Source organism: Nilaparvata lugens, chromosome X (genome assembly GCF_014356525.2).
Source record: "Nilaparvata lugens isolate BPH chromosome X, ASM1435652v1, whole genome shotgun sequence".
Classification (NCBI taxonomy): Eukaryota; Metazoa; Arthropoda; class Insecta; order Hemiptera; family Delphacidae; genus Nilaparvata; species Nilaparvata lugens.
In genome coordinates this window covers 95,399,600-95,422,867 of record NC_052518.1, presented here as the reverse complement: position 1 = coordinate 95,422,867, position 23,268 = coordinate 95,399,600, and the positions used below count along the sequence as shown (strand labels likewise).

General features: G+C 33.6%; 1 protein-coding gene across 8 annotated transcripts in view; it reads right to left on the bottom strand.

Annotated features, from left to right (window-relative positions):
• Positions 1-22,519, bottom strand: part of LOC111056372 (NAD 5'-nucleotidase) — a 51,575-nt gene extending 29,056 nt beyond the window's left edge. For 2 of the 8 annotated variants that reach the window (XM_022344073.2, XM_039442747.1), the window contains exons 1-3: positions 22,285-22,472; positions 18,257-18,382; positions 3,163-3,412 (exon numbers count right to left, since the gene is read on the bottom strand). In XM_022344073.2, the coding sequence (XP_022199765.2) occupies positions 3,163-3,412; positions 18,257-18,382 (376 nt within the window). In that variant the 5' untranslated portion in view covers positions 22,285-22,472. Of the gene's footprint in view, positions 1-3,162; positions 3,413-12,163; positions 12,354-18,256; positions 18,383-22,284 lie in introns of all 8 variants that reach the window. The other 6 variants (XM_039442753.1, XM_039442754.1, XM_039442751.1 and 3 more) reach the window with 5 other exon arrangements.
• Between the last annotated feature and the right edge of the window lie 749 nt (positions 22,520-23,268).

Sequence of the window (23,268 nt, the reverse complement as noted above, 5' to 3'; positions counted from 1 at the left end):
ATAACAATGCATATGTTATAACAGAAGAGGAATCTTGTTAAACTTGTGATGTCGACCAATATTATTTTTATGTATACCAAAATCTTATATAGGCTTCTCTTATTCATTATGCAGTTCTTTTCATACGAAAATAGAAAAAACTATTTGATTTGAATATTAGTTGAGTTAATTCAGAACTATAGTCAGTTCTGGGAGCCGAGGGACGATGTAATCAAATGTGTGAAAATGGATCTTGGAGCAGCAACACCGATTTACAGTATCCACCTAAAGATGAATGCACACTTTAGCAGATGGTCAAAGAAAAAATCAAACGTCTGCATGCATTAGAACATAAAGGAGGGATATTTCCTCCGTCTGTATGTTGCTATGTGCGGCCACAACATATTTGTCATAGATTCAACCATAGAGAAACAATAGCGTAAGTAGATATCCCATGGTATAGGGCGTGTGTGTCGCAACTTTTACTGTTAACTCAAGCCGATTATTGTCGATTTTTAATGTTTTGGCGGGGTGAGAGTGTATGAACGGCACAATATGAGAGACTACCAGCGTCACACAGCATTACGGGAAAGAAATACGTTGACTATGGGCTTAAGATAACAGTAAAAGTTGCGACATAAACGCCCTATACCGTGGGATATCTACTTACGCTATTGATTCTCTATGATTCAACTCAGTAATCACAGTAGGTGTGATTCAGTGTGAATGAAATCATTGTGAACTGGTATTAAAGACTCCAACAATATGATAAAGAGCAGATGATTGAGTCACTTTTATACGCACACAAGTGCAAGTTTCAAGTTATAGTTGTCTCTCCTTTTGATAAACAAACTACAGGGTGACCACGAGAAACATTTACTTGGAAATAAAAAAAACAATATTAATTTTTCAAAGTACTATTTATTCAACTTTAGTAAAATAGTTGTGAGGATATGCCATTAATTTTACGTTGAGAGTCAGGAAGGTGAAGACCTTCTTCCCTGAGGCAATTTTTTATTCCGCCAACCTGTCTCCCCGACAACTAGTCTCCTCGCTATTTTGATGATAGGCGTCAGTAAATCCCCTGGCAAAATATAACATTGCCGTCAACTAGTATCCCCCACAGTAAATCCCCTACTAGAACGAAGGAGCTTAGTTGTCGGCGACTACTAAGCTCCTCACACGCTCACGACAACTAGTCTCCCCGACAGTAAATCCCTACTGGATAGGCCTATGAGGGGTCTGGTTGTCGTGATCGTACCCGACAACTAGTCTCCCCGACAGCTGATCCCCTATTGAACATTGAAACCAGCTTGAATTGGGCGGGGAAGTACAATCACAGACACAGTTTCACACATTCTATGGATTCGATTATTAAAATTACCGTATTTTGCGTTCAATATGATAGTAGTGTAAAAAGTTGTAAAATAACTTTGGTGAATGAAGTTGAAAAATATTGCTACTGAGTATGTACTTTAATTAAACTCTACTAATAATACATATCAAGCAATCTGGAAATAAATTCTATAAATATTCAAAAAACATGTTTTTTATTTTAAACAGCATGAATTTTAAAATTTCCATATTAATATTGGCCTAATAGGTGCCATACCTACGTTCGCGATGTTTATGTACCATATTCATTTATTTACCGCCGTGATTTTATATTACAAGATCCATAAGATCGAGGCAGTTTTCTTGACAGAAAAACCTCTCAATAACGAATATCTCTCTTCGTTATACAGAGGTTCTACTGTATATGTCAGTTTACTCGCGAAAACTCAGGCACTCAGATCGTGCGGGTTCGGTGACAACAACCAAGCTCCTTGCACGCTAGCGTCAACTAGTCTCCCCGACAGTAAATCCCCTACTGGTTCAGAGGGGACTAGTTGTCGGGACCGTAGACGATAACTAAGCTCCTCTCTCAGGAGCTCAGTTGACGCCGTCAGCACAGAATAGGTACAGAATGGAAACTTGTAATCAAATGATTTTTACATGACGTTAATACTAGACACGTCACGTGACCTTGGGAAGTTCCAATCCTGGTCTTCTGATTGTCTCGTGGCAGTGAACGAGATCAATTGATCCGGATCATTAGAGTGATCCGAACCTACCATCAATACTATTACAATGAGGCGCTTCCTAACAAGATGGCGGATTTTTGCGTCAGGGTACTAGCCAAGTTTCCATACTGTATGTATACTGTGCCGTCAGTAAATCCTCTTGAAATTGGTTTTAAAAGGAGCTTTACTGTCGGGGAGCTTAGTTGGTGCGTTCCCCAGGAAGCTCTTCCACACTCGTCCCAGTGTAGGTGCAGTGAACAACACCACCTCAGTACGTATCTCCGCTTTCAAGAAGTCATCTAAACTATGGGGTTTATGACGATAAACTTGCTCTTTCAAATGTCCCCACAAATGAAAATCACTTTGGATGACTTGAAAGCGGCGATACTCAATGAGGTGGCATGGATCAATGAAGATACACTGGAACGAGTGTGGAAGAGCTTTATGAACAGAATAGAAAATTGCCTCAGGGAAGAAGGAAGTCACCTTCCTGACATAATTTTCTCCAAGAAAAGTAAATGGCATATACTCACAACTATTTTACTGAAGTTGAATAAATAGTATTTTGAAAAATTAATATTGTTTTTTATTTACAAAATGTAAATGCTTATCGTGTTCACCCTGTAGTTTGTTTATCGTAGTTTGTCATCTCAGACTTACTGAGGTGGCGTGGATCAATGAGGATACACTGGAACGAGTGTGGAAGAGCTTTATGAACAGAATAGAAAATTGCCTCAGGGAAGAAGGAAGTCACCTTCCTGACATAATTTTCTCTAAGAAAGTAAATGGTATATAATCACAACTATTTAACTCAAGTTGAATAAATAATATCTTGAAAAATTAATAATGTTTTTTCATTTCTGAAATGTGAATGTTTCTCGTGGTCATACTGTATAATAGTATGTGATGTGTCATCACTTTTATACGCACACAAACGCAAATTTTATGTAATTGTGTCTCTCCTTTCGATGAACAATTTATAGTGTGTCTGCTACTCACAAATTTTGCAGTGTTTGCAAATCTTATATTATTTTTATCTCTCCTTTTGATGAACAATAATTATTAATTTTATTGTTGTATCTCTTTTCGATGAAAAAATTATAGTGTGTCTGCTACTCACGCATGCTCGGTGAGAACACATCTCCGCTGAACAGGACGAGAGGATCGAGATGCGCATGCGCCTTAATGGCCGCCACAAAGCGAGCAGCCCCTCCCTCGGGCTCTTCGCGCTGCGGCTGCACGTTGTAGACATCGTTGAAGTGGAGAATCGTCAACACTGAGTCGGACTGCGACATTGTGCCCCCGCCACTGTTGGTTCCTGTCGCACGATCCAATGTCCGACGTCCCGCCTGTCTTACTTCCAACGATGCCTGTCACAATATCACAACAATGTGTTAGTAACAACCGAAAATAGGACTTGAATATAACTAAAAATATACAAACTCAATACGAAAATCGTTGAGCCAGTAACAACCACAAAGAGGTCGGCTCAAAAATAGTTATTTTCCTCCACCTACTGTCTAAAGTACTTACATTACTCCCTGAAACCTAATACTAAAGTGTCACTTTTTCGCTCTCGGTAGTAAAAAACAGAAAAACTCCCTAGGGAGTAAAAGTGACTCCATTTAAATAACATGGGGAGCATCTCTATTTTGAAACTTACATTGTAATAGGTTAGAAGGTCTAAGCTCAGATGAGAAAGCATAATAGAGGTGTCTGTCATTGAGTCAACTGAATTCAATACCACAACCAGAAATTTGATTAACTCATGAAATATATGTTTGTATGATAATTATTATATTCTTAATATTAGTAGACAATAAAAATTTATACAATTTTTAAAATATTTTATTCTATTCGAAATACCAGCCAACAAATATTTTTGATCAGCAATTCAAATCTGAACCGCGTGATCTGGAGTCAGCCATTTTTGGTAGCTGCTCAGCTGATATAATTGTTACAACTTTTGCCGATAGATAGCGCAATCGGCAGTGCCAATCAGACGATCGGTTTTTAGGTTTTAGATTTAGGTTATGTTGTTAGGAATCATTGTCACCAATACGTAAGTTATTAGAATGATTTTATTTGCAGTTTCTATGAAAAAATGTAGATGGAGGAAAAATGTTGTGTACATCACGAGAGAAAAATACTTTTTCTCCCTCAGGAAAATTGCTGCCCTCGGCTTCGCCTCGGGCTTCAAACTTTTTCCCACAGGGAGAAAAAGTCGTACTTTTCACTCTAGATATACAGATAACTATTGTATATCTAGAGTGAAAAATGCCACTTTTTCTCCCCAAGGGGAAAGATTGATTCCCGAGGCGCAATTTCCCTGAGGGAGAAAAAGCATTTTTCACTCGTGATATACACAACATTTTTCCTCCACCTACATTTTTATAAAAACTGCAAATAAAATAATGTTAAAACCTTACGTGACCAGTAACAATGTGTTACAACTCAACCTAAAAAGTAAACAGCTGGAAGTAATCACAATTCACCACCGACAGCGCTATACGCTGTCTGTCAGCAGAAGTTGTAACAACAATGGCCTACTCATAAACTACATGTTCGCGTTCCAAATTTGATTAGTTGATGGGAAATATTTGTTGGCTGGTATTTTGAATAACATGGAATATTTAAAAAATATTTCTAAATTTTTGTAGAATACTAATATGAAGTATGTAATAGGCAATTTTAGCATACAAACATATATTCCATATCTTACTCAAATTTCCGGTTGAGGTATTTAATTTAGTTGGCTCAATGACTACTCTATTATGCTTCCTCATCTAAGCTTAGACCTTCTAACCTATTTCTAATGTAAGTTTTTAAAATAGAGATGCTTCCCTTCTTATTTAAATGGAGTTACTTTTCATCCCTAGGGAGTTTTTTCTGTTTTTTCGTCCCGAGAGCGAAAAACTTGGACTTTAGTATTATGTTCCAGGGAGTAAAGTAAGTACTTTAGACAGTAGGTGGAGGAAATTAACTATTTTCGAAATTCCCTGTATGGACTTCAAATAACGATTGTTGAAGTCGATAAATTGATGTTGAATATTAAGCATTTTTTCAATTTTAGATCGATAATTTATTATAAAATATATATTGCTGTTGTCGCCTTGTTTAAAATTCATCATAAATTTCGTCTAAAAAGTATCATGAAAATAAAGTTTGTAGAGTGAATATTGATGTTGTGAAACTTTTCCATAATTGAAGAGACTTGAGATTTTGTCAATATTCCACGTTTTTCAATAAAAATTATTATTTCACGGGAGAATGCTTTTGTGTGTACTCACACATCATTAGCTGTAAGTTAATGTTGGGAAGTAGAAAGTTCTACTAAAGTAAGTTAATATTGAGAAGTAGAAAGTTCTACTAAAGTAAGTTAATGTTGGGAAGTGGAAAGTTCTACTAAACTTCTGTTGGGAAGTAGAAGTAGAATGTTGGGAAGTAGTGTGTGAGCACACACGAAAGCATGCTCCTGTGAAAGAATAATTTTTATTGAAATAAAGTGGAACATTGACAAAATCTCAAGTCTCTTCAATTATCATAAAAATAATTAATTTAATAAGATCTAATTAACAAATTCTTATAATGCGGACTCAACAAAACAAATGAGTAATGTAGGTACAGTGAAATTTGCGTTACTTGTTGGGTGAAAATTTTAAAAATTAAAATTGCATTATTCAGATAAATTCTCACATATTAATTAATTAATGTTGCGTTTTTGTAAGACTTCCTAAACAAAATATGATGAATCAGTAAAGTGTACATCTGTACATGTAAATATGTAGAGAAGTAAATTTGTGATATGTAATGGTATTGATGTTACTTATTTTATCTGTAAACACGTATTTTATGAAACAAATCTGAATCCAAATTTAGGTAGGCGAGAACGATTAATATTTTCAAAATATAACATTTCATTCAAGTAAAATCAGTATAGAGTAGGAATACTTCCTTACATGTACGGAAGTAAGCATTTCAAATCAACTATAACATTTTCGAATCAGTAGCCTACAATGTTACTTAATCTGTAACATTAATTTATTTAAAACAAATCTCGAGCAAAATTAGGCTTAAAAACCGCTAATAATAGTTTCGAAATTCCCAGTTTACATTTAAATACAAATTTTGTATTTAATGAGTTATGGAAAAATAAAATACTGAGATATGATTGAAATTACCTAGAAAAAAAACAGCTCGATTTTTTTCCTATTGAATGGTATTCTACCAAAACACAAAACACATCTACAAACCAATATTCACAAACCAAATTCATTTTATAAATAAAAATTCATAGATAATCATATCAGGGGCAATATATTTGAAAGCTTTCAAAATAAATCAATGATAATGTTTTATACTTTTAAACTTTCATACTTTTATAGCCCATATGAGAAAAAGGTAGCCTGAAAGCAGTTTTTAAAAATAAATGTTCAATATTCGACCGGTCACCAGGTTTTAGTAAGTTTCCCAAAATTGTTCCATTAAATGCCAATTTAAAAATCTTAGTTAAACTATTATTTGAGAAAGATCACCTTGTCACCAGGTTAAAACTATGTACAGCTCAAAAAATAATACGTCATGATTCACAATGAAGTTGTAATTAAATTTTTCAATTTCAATTTATTCGATTTTTATAGGAGAATAAACGTGATTGTCAATGTTCGCCAGAAAAATCATACAATTCCTAGGCATTGGACAGGAATATGGGGAGATACTTTTCAAGAGAAGAGAAATATGAATATGGGATTACTGAGTAGAATACTTCATATAGAAATAGAAGCAAAGAAAATATGTCTGTTTAAAAAATATCGTCCCATGAATGAATTTTCCTAATGCTTATTAACCTATATTTCAATTTCAAATCAAATTTCAATAGTAACCATTTTATAATTCTTGGCATTTCACAACAAGCCTGTTGTTCCTTCCTAATCATATTTATATGATTTGTGATTGTATCCAGGAACAAATAAATAAATAAATGAATAAACAGTTCACAAAATCAACTCCAATATATAATAAATATTAAATAAACTTCCACCCAATAACAAATATACGTTTTTTTAGCTGAATATAATGCCCACATAAGCCCAAGGCTTGTGCGTGGATAAAAAGGTTTTGGATGTTTTAGTGGAGTAAACTAAATTACATTCTACTAGGCTTACTATAGTAACTAAGTTTTACGTGTCTCTTCTGACTTTGAATGTGTGTAAAATTCAAAACTACAAGCCTAAAAATATCAAAATAATAAGAAACCAAGCAGGTGCTTTGATCAAAATACTATACAAAAAAAACTCTAAACAAACCTTACCTTCATCTTACCATAACTCTATGTTCTGGTGTGTGAGTTGTTCACTGTAATAAGGTAAGCTACTTACATAGATATTTTTCAGATATTTAGTCTTAAATGGAGTTTAAACAGATCACTGTCTTCTTACAATATCCGTTAATAAGAGGACTATAATGGCACTTTTACTTTAAATTCAAAGTATATTGACGGATTGAAAGGATTTTGAAATTTAATGATACCAGATCAGAACTACAAAATAATTCAAAAGAAATGGAGGAATAAACAGAGCATATAAATCATGATTGGAGGCTAAGATACTTTCTAATAAGAAATTCTGGTCTTATTTTTAGTATGAAAGATGTATCACATCATATTTAATCAAGCGGGGGTCATCTGACTCATAATTATGTAACGAACATCATCATAGAAACATTTTCAAGAATAGTTCTCATAGACAGATAATAAATTCTATTTGTATCTAACTATAGTCCTATTTGGTAAGTAGTAGGCTATCATTCGAAGTATCACTCTTATGAGGAATATTATATTTGCAATGAATCTATCAAAAATACTATAAAAGTGAAAAATGGATAAAATCAGGACCTCCTTACAAACTAGATCTTTTCTAGTGATTACAGAAATATTTTTCACATAAAATCCTTTCTTACTTTAACCATAAAAACTACTTATTGATGAGTGTCACTATTTAAAATCCATTTTATACAAAGTAGGTACCTAAACATTGCATAGAAAATTCAAGATGCTTTCTAAATAATACTGTAGGCACAAAGAAACTAACAGAAATTGTGGAAGAGTTCAACAGAACCGAAAACCAAGCACATTAAGCTATCACACAAATGCATTTCTCACAGAAATCTCTATTAAATTCCAGAAACACATAAAGAACCCAGGCTAACAAATGAACCAATAGTATATTGTTCAACTGATTGAAAAAATAGCACACAAAGTCGGAAATGAATAATAAGCATTCATGAAAAAACAACTGAAATTTTTTGAAAAATCTTTTCACATATGAAAGTATAGCCGGACAGAGACTGGAAGGTCAACATACATAATTTTCATACAAAACCAGACGAGTAAAGCCCAACAACAAGTTACAAAAAATATGTTGATCGCACAGAGAATTTGAAGAATTATAGAGGGAAATATTTGGCTGGAAGACTGTTATTTTTTATAATTATTATTATTTTTATATTTTTATTTTTATGATAATTATATGAGTGGATGGATGAATAATTAATTAACTTCTCTATTATATTTCAATGTTGAAAGAATGAAAAAAAAAAGAATTTTACGCTTAATTCTAAGTGAAACTGAAAAGTATTTCCTTTTAATTTTTCACCCTTCAAGTACTGATTACAATAAGAAATTTAATGTATGTGATGTTTCAAATTTTCACATTGTTATACAACAGGACTTGAGTATGTTTGAGGTACTTGGCAGCAGCTTACTTCTGCTTATATCAGGGAAGGAGGTCAAGGAGTACAGCGTTACTAGTGACATCTTTCTACTAATGATAATACTTGGACCAGCCACTAACATTACGTTTCGCCGGACATTTTCAACTGTACAGTCGAAATCCGGAACGTTAGTACCAGTCAGGTGTGCAGTAGGCCGGCCACTAACGACAGGACAAGTGTGTCGAACATGTGTGAACAGGCATGTTTTCGAACGGAAAAGACATTCAGGCGAAAGGCTTTGAACGAAAAAAAGCTGTTAACAGCAACTTCTAACATAAAATAAACTGATAACAATAAACTAGTAGTTCTGTAAACAGTAGTAGACCTCACGCAGTTTTCTCATCCACAAGTATCTGGTGTCACCTGTCCACCGGCTTCTCCAGACATCTGTGTAATGCATGCAGTGAATAATCCACTTGTCAGCTGATTGATTATGAATAATTCTATAGTCTGATTTTAATCCTATCTTCAGAGTAGATGATATATACAGCAATATCAGAGTATGGAGGAAATTCCTTTTCCTTTTATATTTTCCTTAAAATGCAAAATTTCAAAAAAAAACCTTGTGTATACATTAGGGATGTCAATCCCGGGATCCCGGTCCATTTTTGATACCTAACAATCCCGGGATTTTTCAGCGTCAATCCCGGGATTTTCGGGATTAGAAAACCTAAAATTGTGAATTGTTTTTTTTCCAAAAACAATGCAATATAGAATTTATTTACGGTGATGAATATGAGTTTTTATAACTAATTCATTGTTCTAAGTGTTTGACTAATTTATTCTACAGGCAAAGCCTACAGTTGCATATACATAATACTGTATATACTGGAATATACTGAATTCTGAACTGGCTGAATAGAATTTGCATTGTCGGTTCACATTATTCGCAGAATGGTTGTTGATCGGTTGTTATGTCTATGTTTGTTTCTGTTTACACAGCACCACTTATTACCACTCTAGACGACGCAATTTTTGCAATAGTGCTGATGTCACTCAGAACTTTGAAAAAACTTCAAAAATCAGAAATAAACAAGCACTTACAATTCAATTTCTGTCTAATTAATCCTCTTCTCTTCTATTTCCCTATCATAAGTAGAATTCAATTCAATTCAAAAAGTTCTTTATTCCTCATAAAAAACAAAACAATATGATTCACAATCTGCTGTCAGTTCTACATACTCTTACAAAAACTCATACATAAGAATAATATTTTTGTACAATAAAAAACACAAAAAATAATTAAAATTAAATCATATAGAAAGTGGTCCTTGAAAAATCTTCATCCTAGTATTTTAATCATGATTGAGATTCATAACTTATCAGGGAAGAGTCGTGAACCGACAGTGCTTTAATTCAGGAATGATCTTCACATGGACCTGAATAATATTTTAATTCTATAGAATATCTAGTTGAAGTGAATATAGTTGACTCTACGAAATTTCATTTAGTAGTGTAGTGGTTAAGCTTTTGCGTTGTTCGGTCGGTATGGCGATGCGGTGTTACAAAAAGTATTAATTTTTATTATTAATTCAAGTGATATTAATTCACTTTACAGTATTTGAAGTGATAAAAGTGTGAAATCTATCCCGTCCTGTTGTAGGATAGAAATGCTTTTGCTCTACATGAAAAAGACTCTGATGAGTCATCTTGCTTTCCTCAGTTCTCACTATCATCTAGGATACAGCAAATGAAAAATTAGTAGGACATCATATAAAAAAGTTACTCCTAATCTTGAAAACACTTATGGAACTAGAATGTTCAATTTTAATATTATTCCTAACTATTTTTTCATCTAAATAATAACCTCTCCCTCTATAATGAGCCCTTTTTCATCTCCACACACTGTTACTGAACATGTAATTGAGGAGGAACAATTGGTTAAAAATGCATGAAACTGATTTTTGCCAATCCCCGGGATCAGTCCCGGGATCCCGGGATTGATATTGGATAACCCCGAAATACCGGGGATTGGAAATCAGTCCCGGAATTGACATCCCTAGTATGCATCGACGCGCTGTTGAAAAAGGACTATTCCTGCCAAATCTCATAGAAATCTATCAACGCGTTTGGCCGTAAATGCGTTACATACATACAGACAGAAGAAAATCCGAATTAAAACAGACCTCACTGCGCTCGGTCAATAAACCGCTGGAAAATTACAAATTATAAGTATACAAGAATAATTCAAACTTAGATCAGCGAAGGAAAAATGAAATCGAAGACACAAAAACCTAAAATCAAAAACTTTTGTTGGAAGCCTTTCGCCATTGACATGTCTTATATGTCGAACATGTGTGTGTGTTCACACATGTTCGACACACTTTTCCTGGCCTTAGTTTTCCTGTACTCTTGTAGGTTAGATGGTACTGGAGACTCAACATCTCTGTCGAAATTTTCCGGCGAAACGTAGCGTTAGTTGTTGACTTGCAAGGGTCCGGGCAAACAAACTGACTAGCGGACGTAAATACAGTAAATATTTACAGTAAATACGTAAATAATTATTCATTAACAGAAATCAGTCAGAAGAATTCGAACGATTTTGATGTCCCTGTTTGACAACCAATAGCAGGAACAAGATACTAGACATCCTTCTGATGTTTCTCTGATTTGGTTATCAAGCAATCAATAACAGAAATCAATCAGAACAAATATAACGATTTTGTTTGGTCCCTGCGAAACATCTAACTCAACCGTGCTTGCCTAAGTTCGTTCTTGGAAATCGTTTATAAATACGTACCTCATGATATACGTATGTATTGAACATAGAATGAGGTACGTATTTATAAACGATTTTTAAGAACTAACTTAGGCAAGTACTGTTTGGATGTCTCGCACCCAATAACAGGGACCAATCAAAATCCTAAGAGTTCTTCTGGTTGATTTCTGTTTTTGATAGCTTGGCAACCAAATCAGAGAAACATCAGAAGGATGTCTAGCAGCTTGTTTCTGATATTGGTTGTCAAACAATCGAAGCGTGCTTAGCTGAGAATGTTTTCAAGAAATTTAACAAATACGTCCCTTAGGCCCGATATCTATGACAATTATTAAAACTAATGGACCATTAAATCTGGATTTAATGGTTCATTAGATTCAAAGAGTGTTTTAAAAATCGAGGCCAAGTAACAGATATTCATTACCGGTATGTTTCCAAGTAATAATTTTTATAAAAATCATCATATTTTGTTTGGAAAAAATCAAGCCCAAAATAGTATACTGTACTCATAATTTTTCAAAAAATTATCTTTGGCAAAAATCAAGTTCAAAATAGTACACTGTACTTATTGTTACACTCATTGTATAGTTCTTATCCGACAAAAATTGAACGACATGAAAAGAAACATGATTACCGGAAATATACAGAAGATCCGAGAGCTTTGGCATGCATTCCCTTTGTTGTTTAAAGTATTTAGAGCAAATTGGCTGCAACCATACAGCCTTAGTGTGGAGCGGAACATTGTTCTGGCTGTTTTCAAGTGGCTGGAGCCTGGCGATTAGCTATCGCAATCGCTATCCTATCGTACATATGGATAACGCTCACTGCAAACACACAAATCGTCTTCATAATTTGCCCCGCATTGTAATCCCAAATGCCACCAATCCCAGTTTGCCAATAAACAAGAAATTAATAAAACGTATTCGTTGTACTTATGCAGAAAACTTGAAAAAGTTAAGAAGGTTAAAACTTTTACAAAAACCTTCAGGAATAATTTTTACAATAGAGTGAATAAAGTAATTTGATTTGTATTGTTGAGTATAATGTCATATTCAATGATCCAAAAAAATGACATTACAAATTTCAATTAATCTTTTGGGTGGCTTTCAATCCAAATAATATGAAATACTTTACGTTCAAAATATTTTACAAAAATATAATAGTAGATGAACATTTATATTACATCTTGTTGTTAGAAAACGTTACTAAAACAAACTTTAATTGCAGTATGAACTCATGATGCAGCCTTAGAAAATCATGGAGCATGGTTACTGGTTAGGTCTAAAGAAAAAATTAGCTACCAACTCTCTGGACTGGCATAACATCATGATTTCAATTTTCATCAAAGATTCCCTTTAGTCCAGGCAATCAAGCTCAAAAAAGAGTATCGAGGGGAATGTTTAGAAGACAATTTTTGACCCCACAGTTCTGTTTAGGGTAGTAAGGAGGTAAACATATCAAAATTCCCCACCCCTATCCCTGTGCTAAGGGGGTGGGGGTGGTTCAAAGGTACCATTTTTTGGTTTCTCGCATACAACTCGAAAACTATGTATCTTACGAACATAACTGTGATATACAAAATTTAAGTTTACATAATTTCCTACAATATTCATCTCACAAATTTTTCTATATCTTCTCTAGTTTTCGAGATATCCGCTCTTGAAGGTGTGATATTTTTGAAAAGAAACGTCTGCCTCCAATTTTTGCTCTTATAACTTTTTAAAAATCGATGGGAAAAATCTATGCTTATTATGAGCTTATAGAGCATTGAATTCTCTTCAATATTATATATAATTTCACACTTTTACAAACTTCCCTACACCTTTTGCAGCAGTGTTAGTGTTGAGTGTGAAATCTCCATTTTTGCAACAATAAACCAATTGACAAAGGAATTTGAAGGGAATGTTTTAGAGCGGTTTTAAAAGCGGATATCTCGAAAACTACAGAAGATATGAAAAAAGTTGTGAGATGAATATTGTAGGAAATTATGTAAGCTTTAATTTTTTATATGACAGTCAAGTCCTTTAGCACAGTGGGTAGGGGTGGGGACTTTTGATATGTTTACCTCCTTACTACCCTAAACAGAACTGTGGGGTCAAAAATTGTCTTCCAAACATTTCCCTTTATAACCTTTCATTGACTGGACTACTTGTAATCTTTGTATTACTATTGTCAAAAATTGATGAATTATCTCATTTCAGACGAGACTATATTCTTGAATGATAAAAACCTGGTTGGATAGTACCTAACGCAAGAGAGCAAGAGTATTTCAGTACTTGGGTGGCGCTTACAAGCAGTTTTACTTATTTAGTTATTTACTGAATTGAATGTAGTTTCCAAGTTTCCCCTGTTTGAATAAGGGCCAAGCCACGTTTTTTCAGTCGGCACGACAGGACAGGAAGCTCTCCGATTGGCTGGATAGGAAACTCACCCCAATCAGCCAATCAGAGAGCTTCCTGTCCTGTAGTGCAGACTGAAAAAACTCCTCGCATGGCTTGACACTTAAATGTGGATTGTCTACTTGAGAGGGTACAGTTCTACTTCTTTAAGTTTTACTTGAGGACGTAGTCCTTCTCATGAGAACATAATCCTTCTCTACTCAAGACGAAATAATTAAATCGTGAAATTTGAAAACATAACTACCATATTGCAATATTATTCTTAACCACGGTATTCATACAAATAATTTGGACGTTTTCATACCCAGACTCCCGTTGGAGGGACAACGGTACATAATATACAAACAGAAAACAACCTGAAAATACAAAATAAGATGTGTTGCAAGAAAAATACTTATTCAAGCAGAATCCCCACACATCAGTGAATGGGACAGTGATCAGTACCGTGAGAATATTATTGCCATAAGTTCAAATGGGACTATTCATACTTGTTCGGCCGTGCTAAGTGGAAACAGTTCAATTGGATCTCATGGAAATTATATTATTTCTCTGTGCCCCACACTTTCTCTGTCACTGATATGTGGCAATCCAGCTGGAGCTAACCGTGATTCTATAATGACGTTGCACCACATGAATAGAATCCTTTATGATTAATGAAACTATGTTACCGAACAAACTATGTTTGTGTTTTTAATCTATTATTTTGTATTAAAAACTTTTTTAAAAGGTTACTCGTATTTTATAAACAAGAATGATTATTTTATTATTATTATTTTATATTAAAAACTTTTTTAAAAGGTTACTCGTATAACCTTCATAAACAAGAATGAGTAGCCCTGAATACATACATTTTAAGAAGCTATGTTACCGAATTTATCAAACATGCGAATGTTACAATAATGCTTTTTGAGAAAGAGTAGCTGCAGGTAGTCGTTCGGAGTCCACATATTTTATCATATTATGAGCAATTAAGGTTTTGACTCAATATTTACTACAACAATCATTCAGTACACACCCTATTAAGAGAAAGTAAAATAGTAATGGAGGCAGTATTGAATTGAACTGAATCGAATTGAAAAAATCTTCATTTCATCAAACAATTTAACTTTATTTATCAGTAGGTCTAAATGAACTCAATCAACTTGAAAGAACTCACCCTCCACTCACAGACTCTAGTCTTTGTTGAGAGTATTCACTGTTTTAATGAATTTTTAATGTATTATGTTTTTGTGAATAAGAAACTTTTTGATTTGATTTGAGTACTTAAAGCTGAGTGTGTCATGTACAATAGAAAGTTATGGTGGCTTAGAAAATAGGGCCCAATACCACGGCACTTTTGGTTATCAATCTACAACCATACAAATTATATAAACCAATACTGGTCAATTTAAAATGATTTAAATAACCGAAGTACAAGGCAGTCCGTGCCTCGGTTGTCTGACAAACCAAGCTGACGCAGCTTGGTTAAAAACATGTCAAATTCAAATTTTAAATAGAATCATTCAAACGTAATTTTTACCTATTTAACATGAAATTATTATCAAAATTTTATCATTACTAGTAAAAATATGGTCTGTATTGCAATGTAGCCTTTGTATTTTGTATGGGATAAAGAATATTTTAATTTGAATTATAGGAGTAGAACTTTTTAAATATGAGGCATTAGAATGTTTTGTTACAAACTACGGGTGACTCAGTTCAGTATAACGTTCAATATAGTGGCTCATTATCATTGGGTTTAGAAAAATCGTCCAAGGATTATTAAATTACTTAATTGTATTTCATCAAATAAATGTATCCCCATGACTGTTACTTGATTATAATAGAAGAGATGAGTAAGAGTTTGAGGAATTTATATTATTTTTTTTATTAATTGTATTTAATCAAATAAATGTATCCCCATGACTGTTACTTGATTATAATAGAAGAGATGAGTAAGAGTTTGAGGAATTTATATTATTATTTTTTTATTATTATTATTAATTTTCATATTTTAGTTTTCAAAAATTAAAGTCTTGAAGCGCTTTATTGATCAGCTAGCGACACAGTTATGACAGTTAGGTTTCAAATATAGGCTCAACAGATCAACAAGTACATATAAGCTTTATAAATAGCAAAGCTTTGAAATTAGAAAATTAACGATTTGTTCGAAGTTAAAATAACTGAAAAGAGCTCTATGAAGCAATAGTTATGGAAGTTATATAATGTTTGTTTACTGACCATAATGGAGATTGATGATTCAGCTCGTTGATACTATAGAGATAATAAGTGCCAGAAATTTTCATATCTAAATTTTATATAGAAACATGCATAAAGCATTCGTATCAAACCCTGATCTAATCCTCATCGATCACAGCATAATCAAGATAAAATTAAGAGATTCTAATTTTGTAGGTTCTGAATATTAATCAACGCGCTCATATTTGTTTCAGCTACATAAATAATAATTATTACTCGAAATAAACTGGATAAGAAATTGTCTAGATCATGCGATGGTAGGTGGGATTTTGAAGAGGAAATTTCAAATCGATAGTGAATTTGAATCATCACAGTAATTGCTAACAAGAGCATGTCATTTTCAAAGCACGCCAATTAATTGAGTCATTGAGTGAGTCATGTAAGTTAGTTTATTGAAGTGTAACAGTGGAAAAAACTGATCGAATTATTTTCTTATAATAGATAGATCTGTTTTTTTTAGATTGGAGACAGGATAAAATTTAATACGTGAAGGTAGAAAATAAGAATGAAAATTAGTTTCTGCACGTAAAAGCATACTTTCTACTAAATCTCTACAATATGCTTCAACAAAATTTGAATAATGAAATAATCAAGACAAAAGTGTATAATTAAAATTAAACTTCTGCATCGAAGTAGGAGGGGAGGGGTTTCTGCATTGACGTTTCTATAAGTGAAAATTTTATATTAATTTTGAAAAGAAATGCTTGAAGAAATACAAACTAGGATGGATTTCCTAGTTACACAATTTAATTGAGTGGAATATGACAGAACCAATTGGTAAAAGTTTAATTGGAACATAATGATATACAGAAAGTAGTTTATATGATAAAAAGATGGCGCTCCCATCATGGTAGTCAAATCTGAACTGATTCATATTTAGTGGATTAAGAAGTTCTTAAAATTTGGTAGATAGTTGTTAGTCGTGATGATTGAAATTCACAATCAACTATTGATTTCAATTTATTTTTTAAAGCTCCCACAACCTATGAAAATCATAATACCATCAATCATCAGGTTTGTCATTATCTGATTCAATTTAATTCTTGTATATGAAATTATTGTTAATGAAACCATCATCAAAGATTAGAAACCAGTAGTTAGATCATTGAAGTTTTGTAGAGAGGAAATTGAAAAAGGTTTTTCTTTCTAGCAGTTTCATCTCACATACTGAATTCTATTTTATCAATTGATAAGATATATTTACAGTGACCATAATATTTCAGGTCAGATCAGGACAAGTTATTTTCCTTATATTTGAAAACTTTTATAGTCAACAGCCAATTTCAAACTTAGTTCTAATTCACAACAAATGCAAGAATTTCTGTAATAACTATTTTTGCAATTGAATCAATTCAATCAATCTATATTATCCCGGATGAGTTTATAATGCATTGCACATGATTTATATGAATTGCACAAGATTCACAGGTTATTCAACAACTCGTTCAATACATTATTCAATACAGATTTGGCTTATTCATCCATTATGAACAAGATGTTGTATCCAACAGGCATATTAATAAAGAGAAATCTGTTAATATATCTAATCTTCAAATATATATTTTAATAAAAATTGCAAGATCTCAGCTTTGTATTATAAATAATTTGAAACATACGAAATACATTTATTTTGCAATATTTTGGGATATCGAGACAGTTAGTAAAAATTGCAAGATCTCAGCTTTGTTTATAATTAATTTGAAACATACGAATTATATTTATTTTGCAATATTTTGGGATATCGAGACAGTTAGAGTGTGATACGGGACTACGAGAAAAACCTCTGGAATCAATCTCAATCAACTAGGTAGGATGTTTGGTCACCGTAGATATAATGTATATTATTATATTTTTGCTTCATAGATAATAGAGTGGACACTTTTTTCTATTGAGAATAAATAATCAATTGAATTGAGAAATCTTCAAAAAAATAATGCTGAAAGATGACGGATTAGAATAACTTCTCTATTAGAAGCTACACTGGTCACAAAGCTAGATTCAAATTTACGAAAATAAAGCGCAAATAGACGAAAAACTAGATGAAGCGTGAGAGAGATAGACGTGTGCTATATGAGTGAGAAAGAGCACACCTGTTTGAGCCATCCAACCACACTCCTTACTCCGGAAGATACTTCTCCGGGAACCTCGAAGTTGGACGATTCGACCAAATCGGTCCACTTGGAACGCAGAGCAGCTTGAGCAGCAAACGATGCCATCTGCCAACATATTGCAACGCATGCGTGCTAAGAACCAGACACAACACCCGCCCAATAACAACATCACTCCCAAGCAGGCCAATCCTTTATCAAATGATAAATCGATTGCGTTTCATTTTATGCTTTCAATTTTTACTTTCCTTGTCCTATTACTATAGGAAAGGAAAGTATTGCTTTCCAAAAAAAATTAAGGTACACCAATTTCTAAATTTCTATACGTTTCAAGGTCCCTTGAGTCCAAAAAAGTGGTTTTTTGGTAATGGTCTGTATGTGTTGGTGTGTGTGTGTGTGTGTGTGTGTGTGTGTGTGTGTGTGTGTGTGTGTGTGTGTGTGTGTGTGTCTGTGTACATGATATCTCATCTCCCAATTAACGGAATGACTTGAAATTTGGAACTCAAGGACCTTACAATATAAGGATCCGACACGAACAATTTCGATCAAATGCAATTCAAGATGGCGGCTAAAGGGCGAAAATGTTGTCAAAAACAGGGGATTTCGCGATTTTCTCGAAAACGTCCCCAACGTTTTTGATCAAATTTATAAATAAAATAGTCATTGATAAGCTCTATTAACTGCCACAAGTCTCATGTCTGTAAAAATTTCAGGAGCTCTGCCCCATCCATGCAAAGTTGGATTTTATATTCTCAATTATCAGGCTTCAGAAACAATTTTGAAAAAAAAATCGAAGTGGAAAAGATTGAGCATGAAAATCTCTACAATTAATGTTCAGTAACATTTTCACCTAAAATTGAAAATAAGCTCGAAATTCGAGAAAATGTGATTATACAATTGCAAACTGTTGGCAACTGTTGATTCTATTAAATCATTCACTATGAAGAGATAGCAGACCTCTTGTGTCTCCAGCGATATTGTACTGTCACCAGCTAGCTCAGATCTTTGAATAGTAAACTTGAGATGCGCGTGAACAATAGCATCAGGTGATAAATTTTTATAACGGCAAGGAAAGTTATGTAAGTGCGCCACACCAGATTTTTTGTATTCATTGAGCTAATGCAACTAGCTCAAACCAATTACATCTTTTACCCCTGACTTATAACCAAACTTTACACTTTTTCGGTGTGAATGATGCCCTCATAAGCCATAGGCTTGTGCGTGGGTGATGGAGGATGTCGGTGAGGGATGAGTGGACCTACAGTTTTTATGGTATCGAACTACTGGTAACTGGTGAGTTTTGCAGCAGCCCGTTTCAGTTTATTGCTATATGCCTCAAGAATATACCGTCCCAATTTGATAGAAAGGCACTAATCTCAATCTTCACGAAAAGAAGGTCTTGACTTTTAGGACAGCACCAACCCAATTATTTAAAATCTTAGAAACTTTGGTTAATCTGTCATGAGTATATGATTTCCGAAACTAATCTATATTTTTTCATATGAAAGCTCAAAACACATGACATGACAAGACATACCATATTATCATGTTGCTTCTATTGTTCAACTTTTATGTTGCTTTTCTATTACCTCGATATTAATGATTTGTTTTTAAGATCGACTGGGCCTGAAAATTTATAAGTTAATATATGCATCTTGTTTTTCATAATTTATGAGTAGCTTACCTTCTACCGTCTAGCGCAGTGAGTCTATATTCTCAAGAATTGCACTATCATATTTTACTGACCTCCCAAAAAATTGATTCTATCAAAAATATTTTCTACACTATAGCTGTACCATATAACATAATTCAAGTGGCTCTGAGCGATGTAGGGGAGATATAAATTTATCCATACCGTTGCGATGAAGACCTTAAATTATAGCAGCCCATTCAAAGACAAGCCAGGCGATAACGGTTCAATATATTCGATATTTTATATAGTACCAGATATTTCTGGTTTAATTGAAATTAAACGTGATATTTTCTTTACAAATATTTTCCAGTACATAGAAATTACGACAGCAAGGAGCTTCACTATTGTTGGATGATTTAACCGCATCTAAGAATGGAATATATATCAAAAAATTGTATTCAATAGGATGTCAATTGCCAATGCAAATAGGTGATCATGAAAGATCAATAGTAGCATGAGAGGACTAAATTATTATCAATTTATTCAATAAATTGGCGAACAACATTTTTTAAAGGATGGAGTCGAATATAGTTGTCAAGTATTTTGTTTGGTTGAATACATGCTTTCCCCAGAAACTTTCAAAGAACCGCTAGAAAGAGAAGCTTAGTGCTATTAGGCCAATACTCGATGATAAGAGTAGCTTTAAATCTTTGACAAACATTCATAATACGCCAGATCAAATTATTAATTCATGCAACGATGATAATTTTGAAGCAGTGATGTTAATAGTTTGTCAGATATCTAAGGAAAGAAATATTTGTAAATTTAATTTTTTTAAATATTTTTTTTTTTAATACCTACATTATTATCTAATAAAACATTTTCATTTTTTTCAACAATGTTCATACTCTTTTTTACTCAGTTTCCTAACTGAAACCAATCGATTTCCAAGAATAATTTGTAAATTGAATTAATTTTACATATATAATTATAATAAAAATATTTTTTTATAAAATTTCCATAATTTTACTCAAATCATTTTAAAAGTGAAATTTAAGAATATCATAATTAAATTTGAAAGGCGTTCGTAGGACTGAGGGTACTCTTGAGGGTAAGAATATATTATTAGAAAGAAGGGGTTTGGTTTGGTTGGAACAGCTATTGAAGGAATCTGGGGAAAAGAATAAAATAAATGAAAATACATTAGGGATGGGGGGCCTTCCCTGTGAAGAATGTAAAAATACGAGTAGAGATTTAATACCATTAAATTATCTTTTGTTGTGATAATTGATTGTTTCATGAGTGCATTTGGGCGTCAGCCTGCAGCATTCTTATATTATGTTGTAATTAAATAAATGAATGAATAAGTTTAAAACTTTTTTGAGGATGAATAATTTTTATTGATTATTTTGTGATTTAAGAACATTGACGTTTTTCAAAAACTTACAATTTTTGACATAACAATAAGAGTTTATGAAGATTACAACCTACGACCCCTTATAAGGGGTTGGAATTCAGTTGTACGTCAAAAGGTAGAGTATTTGACCAATAACTTATGGAAGTTACAGTATTATATCTACAACAGTCTCCAATTTATTGAAGGGTTTCCATACATATGACTCATTCTCTATAGTAACTAATGAAAATTAACTTGTCTGATTTATAGTTCTTAATTGAATATTATTTTTAATAGGCCAGACGCTTAAGTTCTGCGATTATTATTATCATTATTAGCACCTTTCATCAATACAAAAAGTTGAATGCAATCAAAGCAATGATTTTTAGAACCTGCCAACTGCTATTGATTGTTTTTATGATGATGCAGAAATTATTGGAGCGGCGTACACATTCATTTTTTTGCTGTCCCTTGCCATGCCCCTTATCACTCCTATGCTCAAGCCAATAATAATTAAGGTAGCTCTATAAAGCTGAATATTATCAACGACTAGAGTCTTCATTGCTAACAAGAAATCACTGTCTTGCTTGATGCCATATCAAAATGAGACAGGCTGAAAAAATTGCTTTAAACAACCTGAAACCTATAACAACTGTCAACAAATCTGTGACGGCCAAAAACGCAATGCTGAAGTCCTTGATAAACATCGTGTATTGATCCAGCAAGGTGAAATAATTCTAGCTGTAAATTTTGACCTATATTCATGCATTCAAACAAAATGTTGAAATGTTAGTACTTGACAATCACAAAAATATTTAGTACATGTTGGACTTCAAACTTGGAGTAAACCCAATTGTGAATTATCATTCAGCAGAAACAATCATTCAATATGAAAACACCAATGTCTCAACAAATATTTTGTTGGATTTCTCAAGCATTGGTGTATGAATGTAGGTCATGGACTAAGCCAATTTTACTTACTGATTTACGACTGGTTCAAATTTACGAGCGGCATAAACAAACAAGGAACGAATCACACAAGTATTACGTTGTCAGGAAACAAATAATAAACACTAAATCTCAAAAACATTATAAATTGTTATCTAAATTAAGCTGGAATGGAAGCCATCTTGAGCGAGCAGACAACAATGCTGCGTTCAGAAGCCGACTGGCGCACTCCGCACTGACACTTTATCATAGAAGATAAATTTAGTAGAGCTGCACAGCACTCAAACAAGAAATTATATCGAGCTACTCCAATAGAGTGAGCTCGTCAACAAGTGACTGAAATGAAAACTCTGGGAAAATCCAAATGGTCATCAACGCTTCAGTGGGCATTTTGTCAACTACAATAACAAAAGAAAAAGATCAAATAACTCACTACAACTAAAATTATCAAATAATAATTCTAGAATTATTCAGATGATTCCCTGATAATGAGGTTAGGTACCCGGCAGATTGATTAATTTCCTATCGAGTTTTCACTAACTTGTCTGTGCCCGGGGGAGAGGTTCTGCCGGGTTTCTTTAGGTGGTTCCACTGCAATACAGAGTAAACTCTTTGTTGATATCTCCACCGACACCGACTTTGTAGCTCATACAGGAGACCACTTGGAAGTGTGTGATATGTGCTTGAGGCTCACGGTCATAACTAAAAAAGTCTCCTAGTGCGACCTGGTCGTGGGTTCGAATGCCGCCAGTAGGCATGGAAGTTATCAATCATCTTATCAAATCACCCGTTCGCGGTCATAACTGAAAAAGTCTTCTAGTGCGACCTGGTCGTGGGTTCGAATGCCGCCAGTAGGCATGGACGTTATCAATCATCTTATCAAATCACCTTCGCACTTTCCATTATCCACGCACAAGCTGGAGGCTCATGCGGGCATCATCGGCAATAAGAAAAATATAGCCATATAGGATCGTCATCTTTGTGACCGGGCCCTGAAGTGTAGTAGGTAGGCCTACA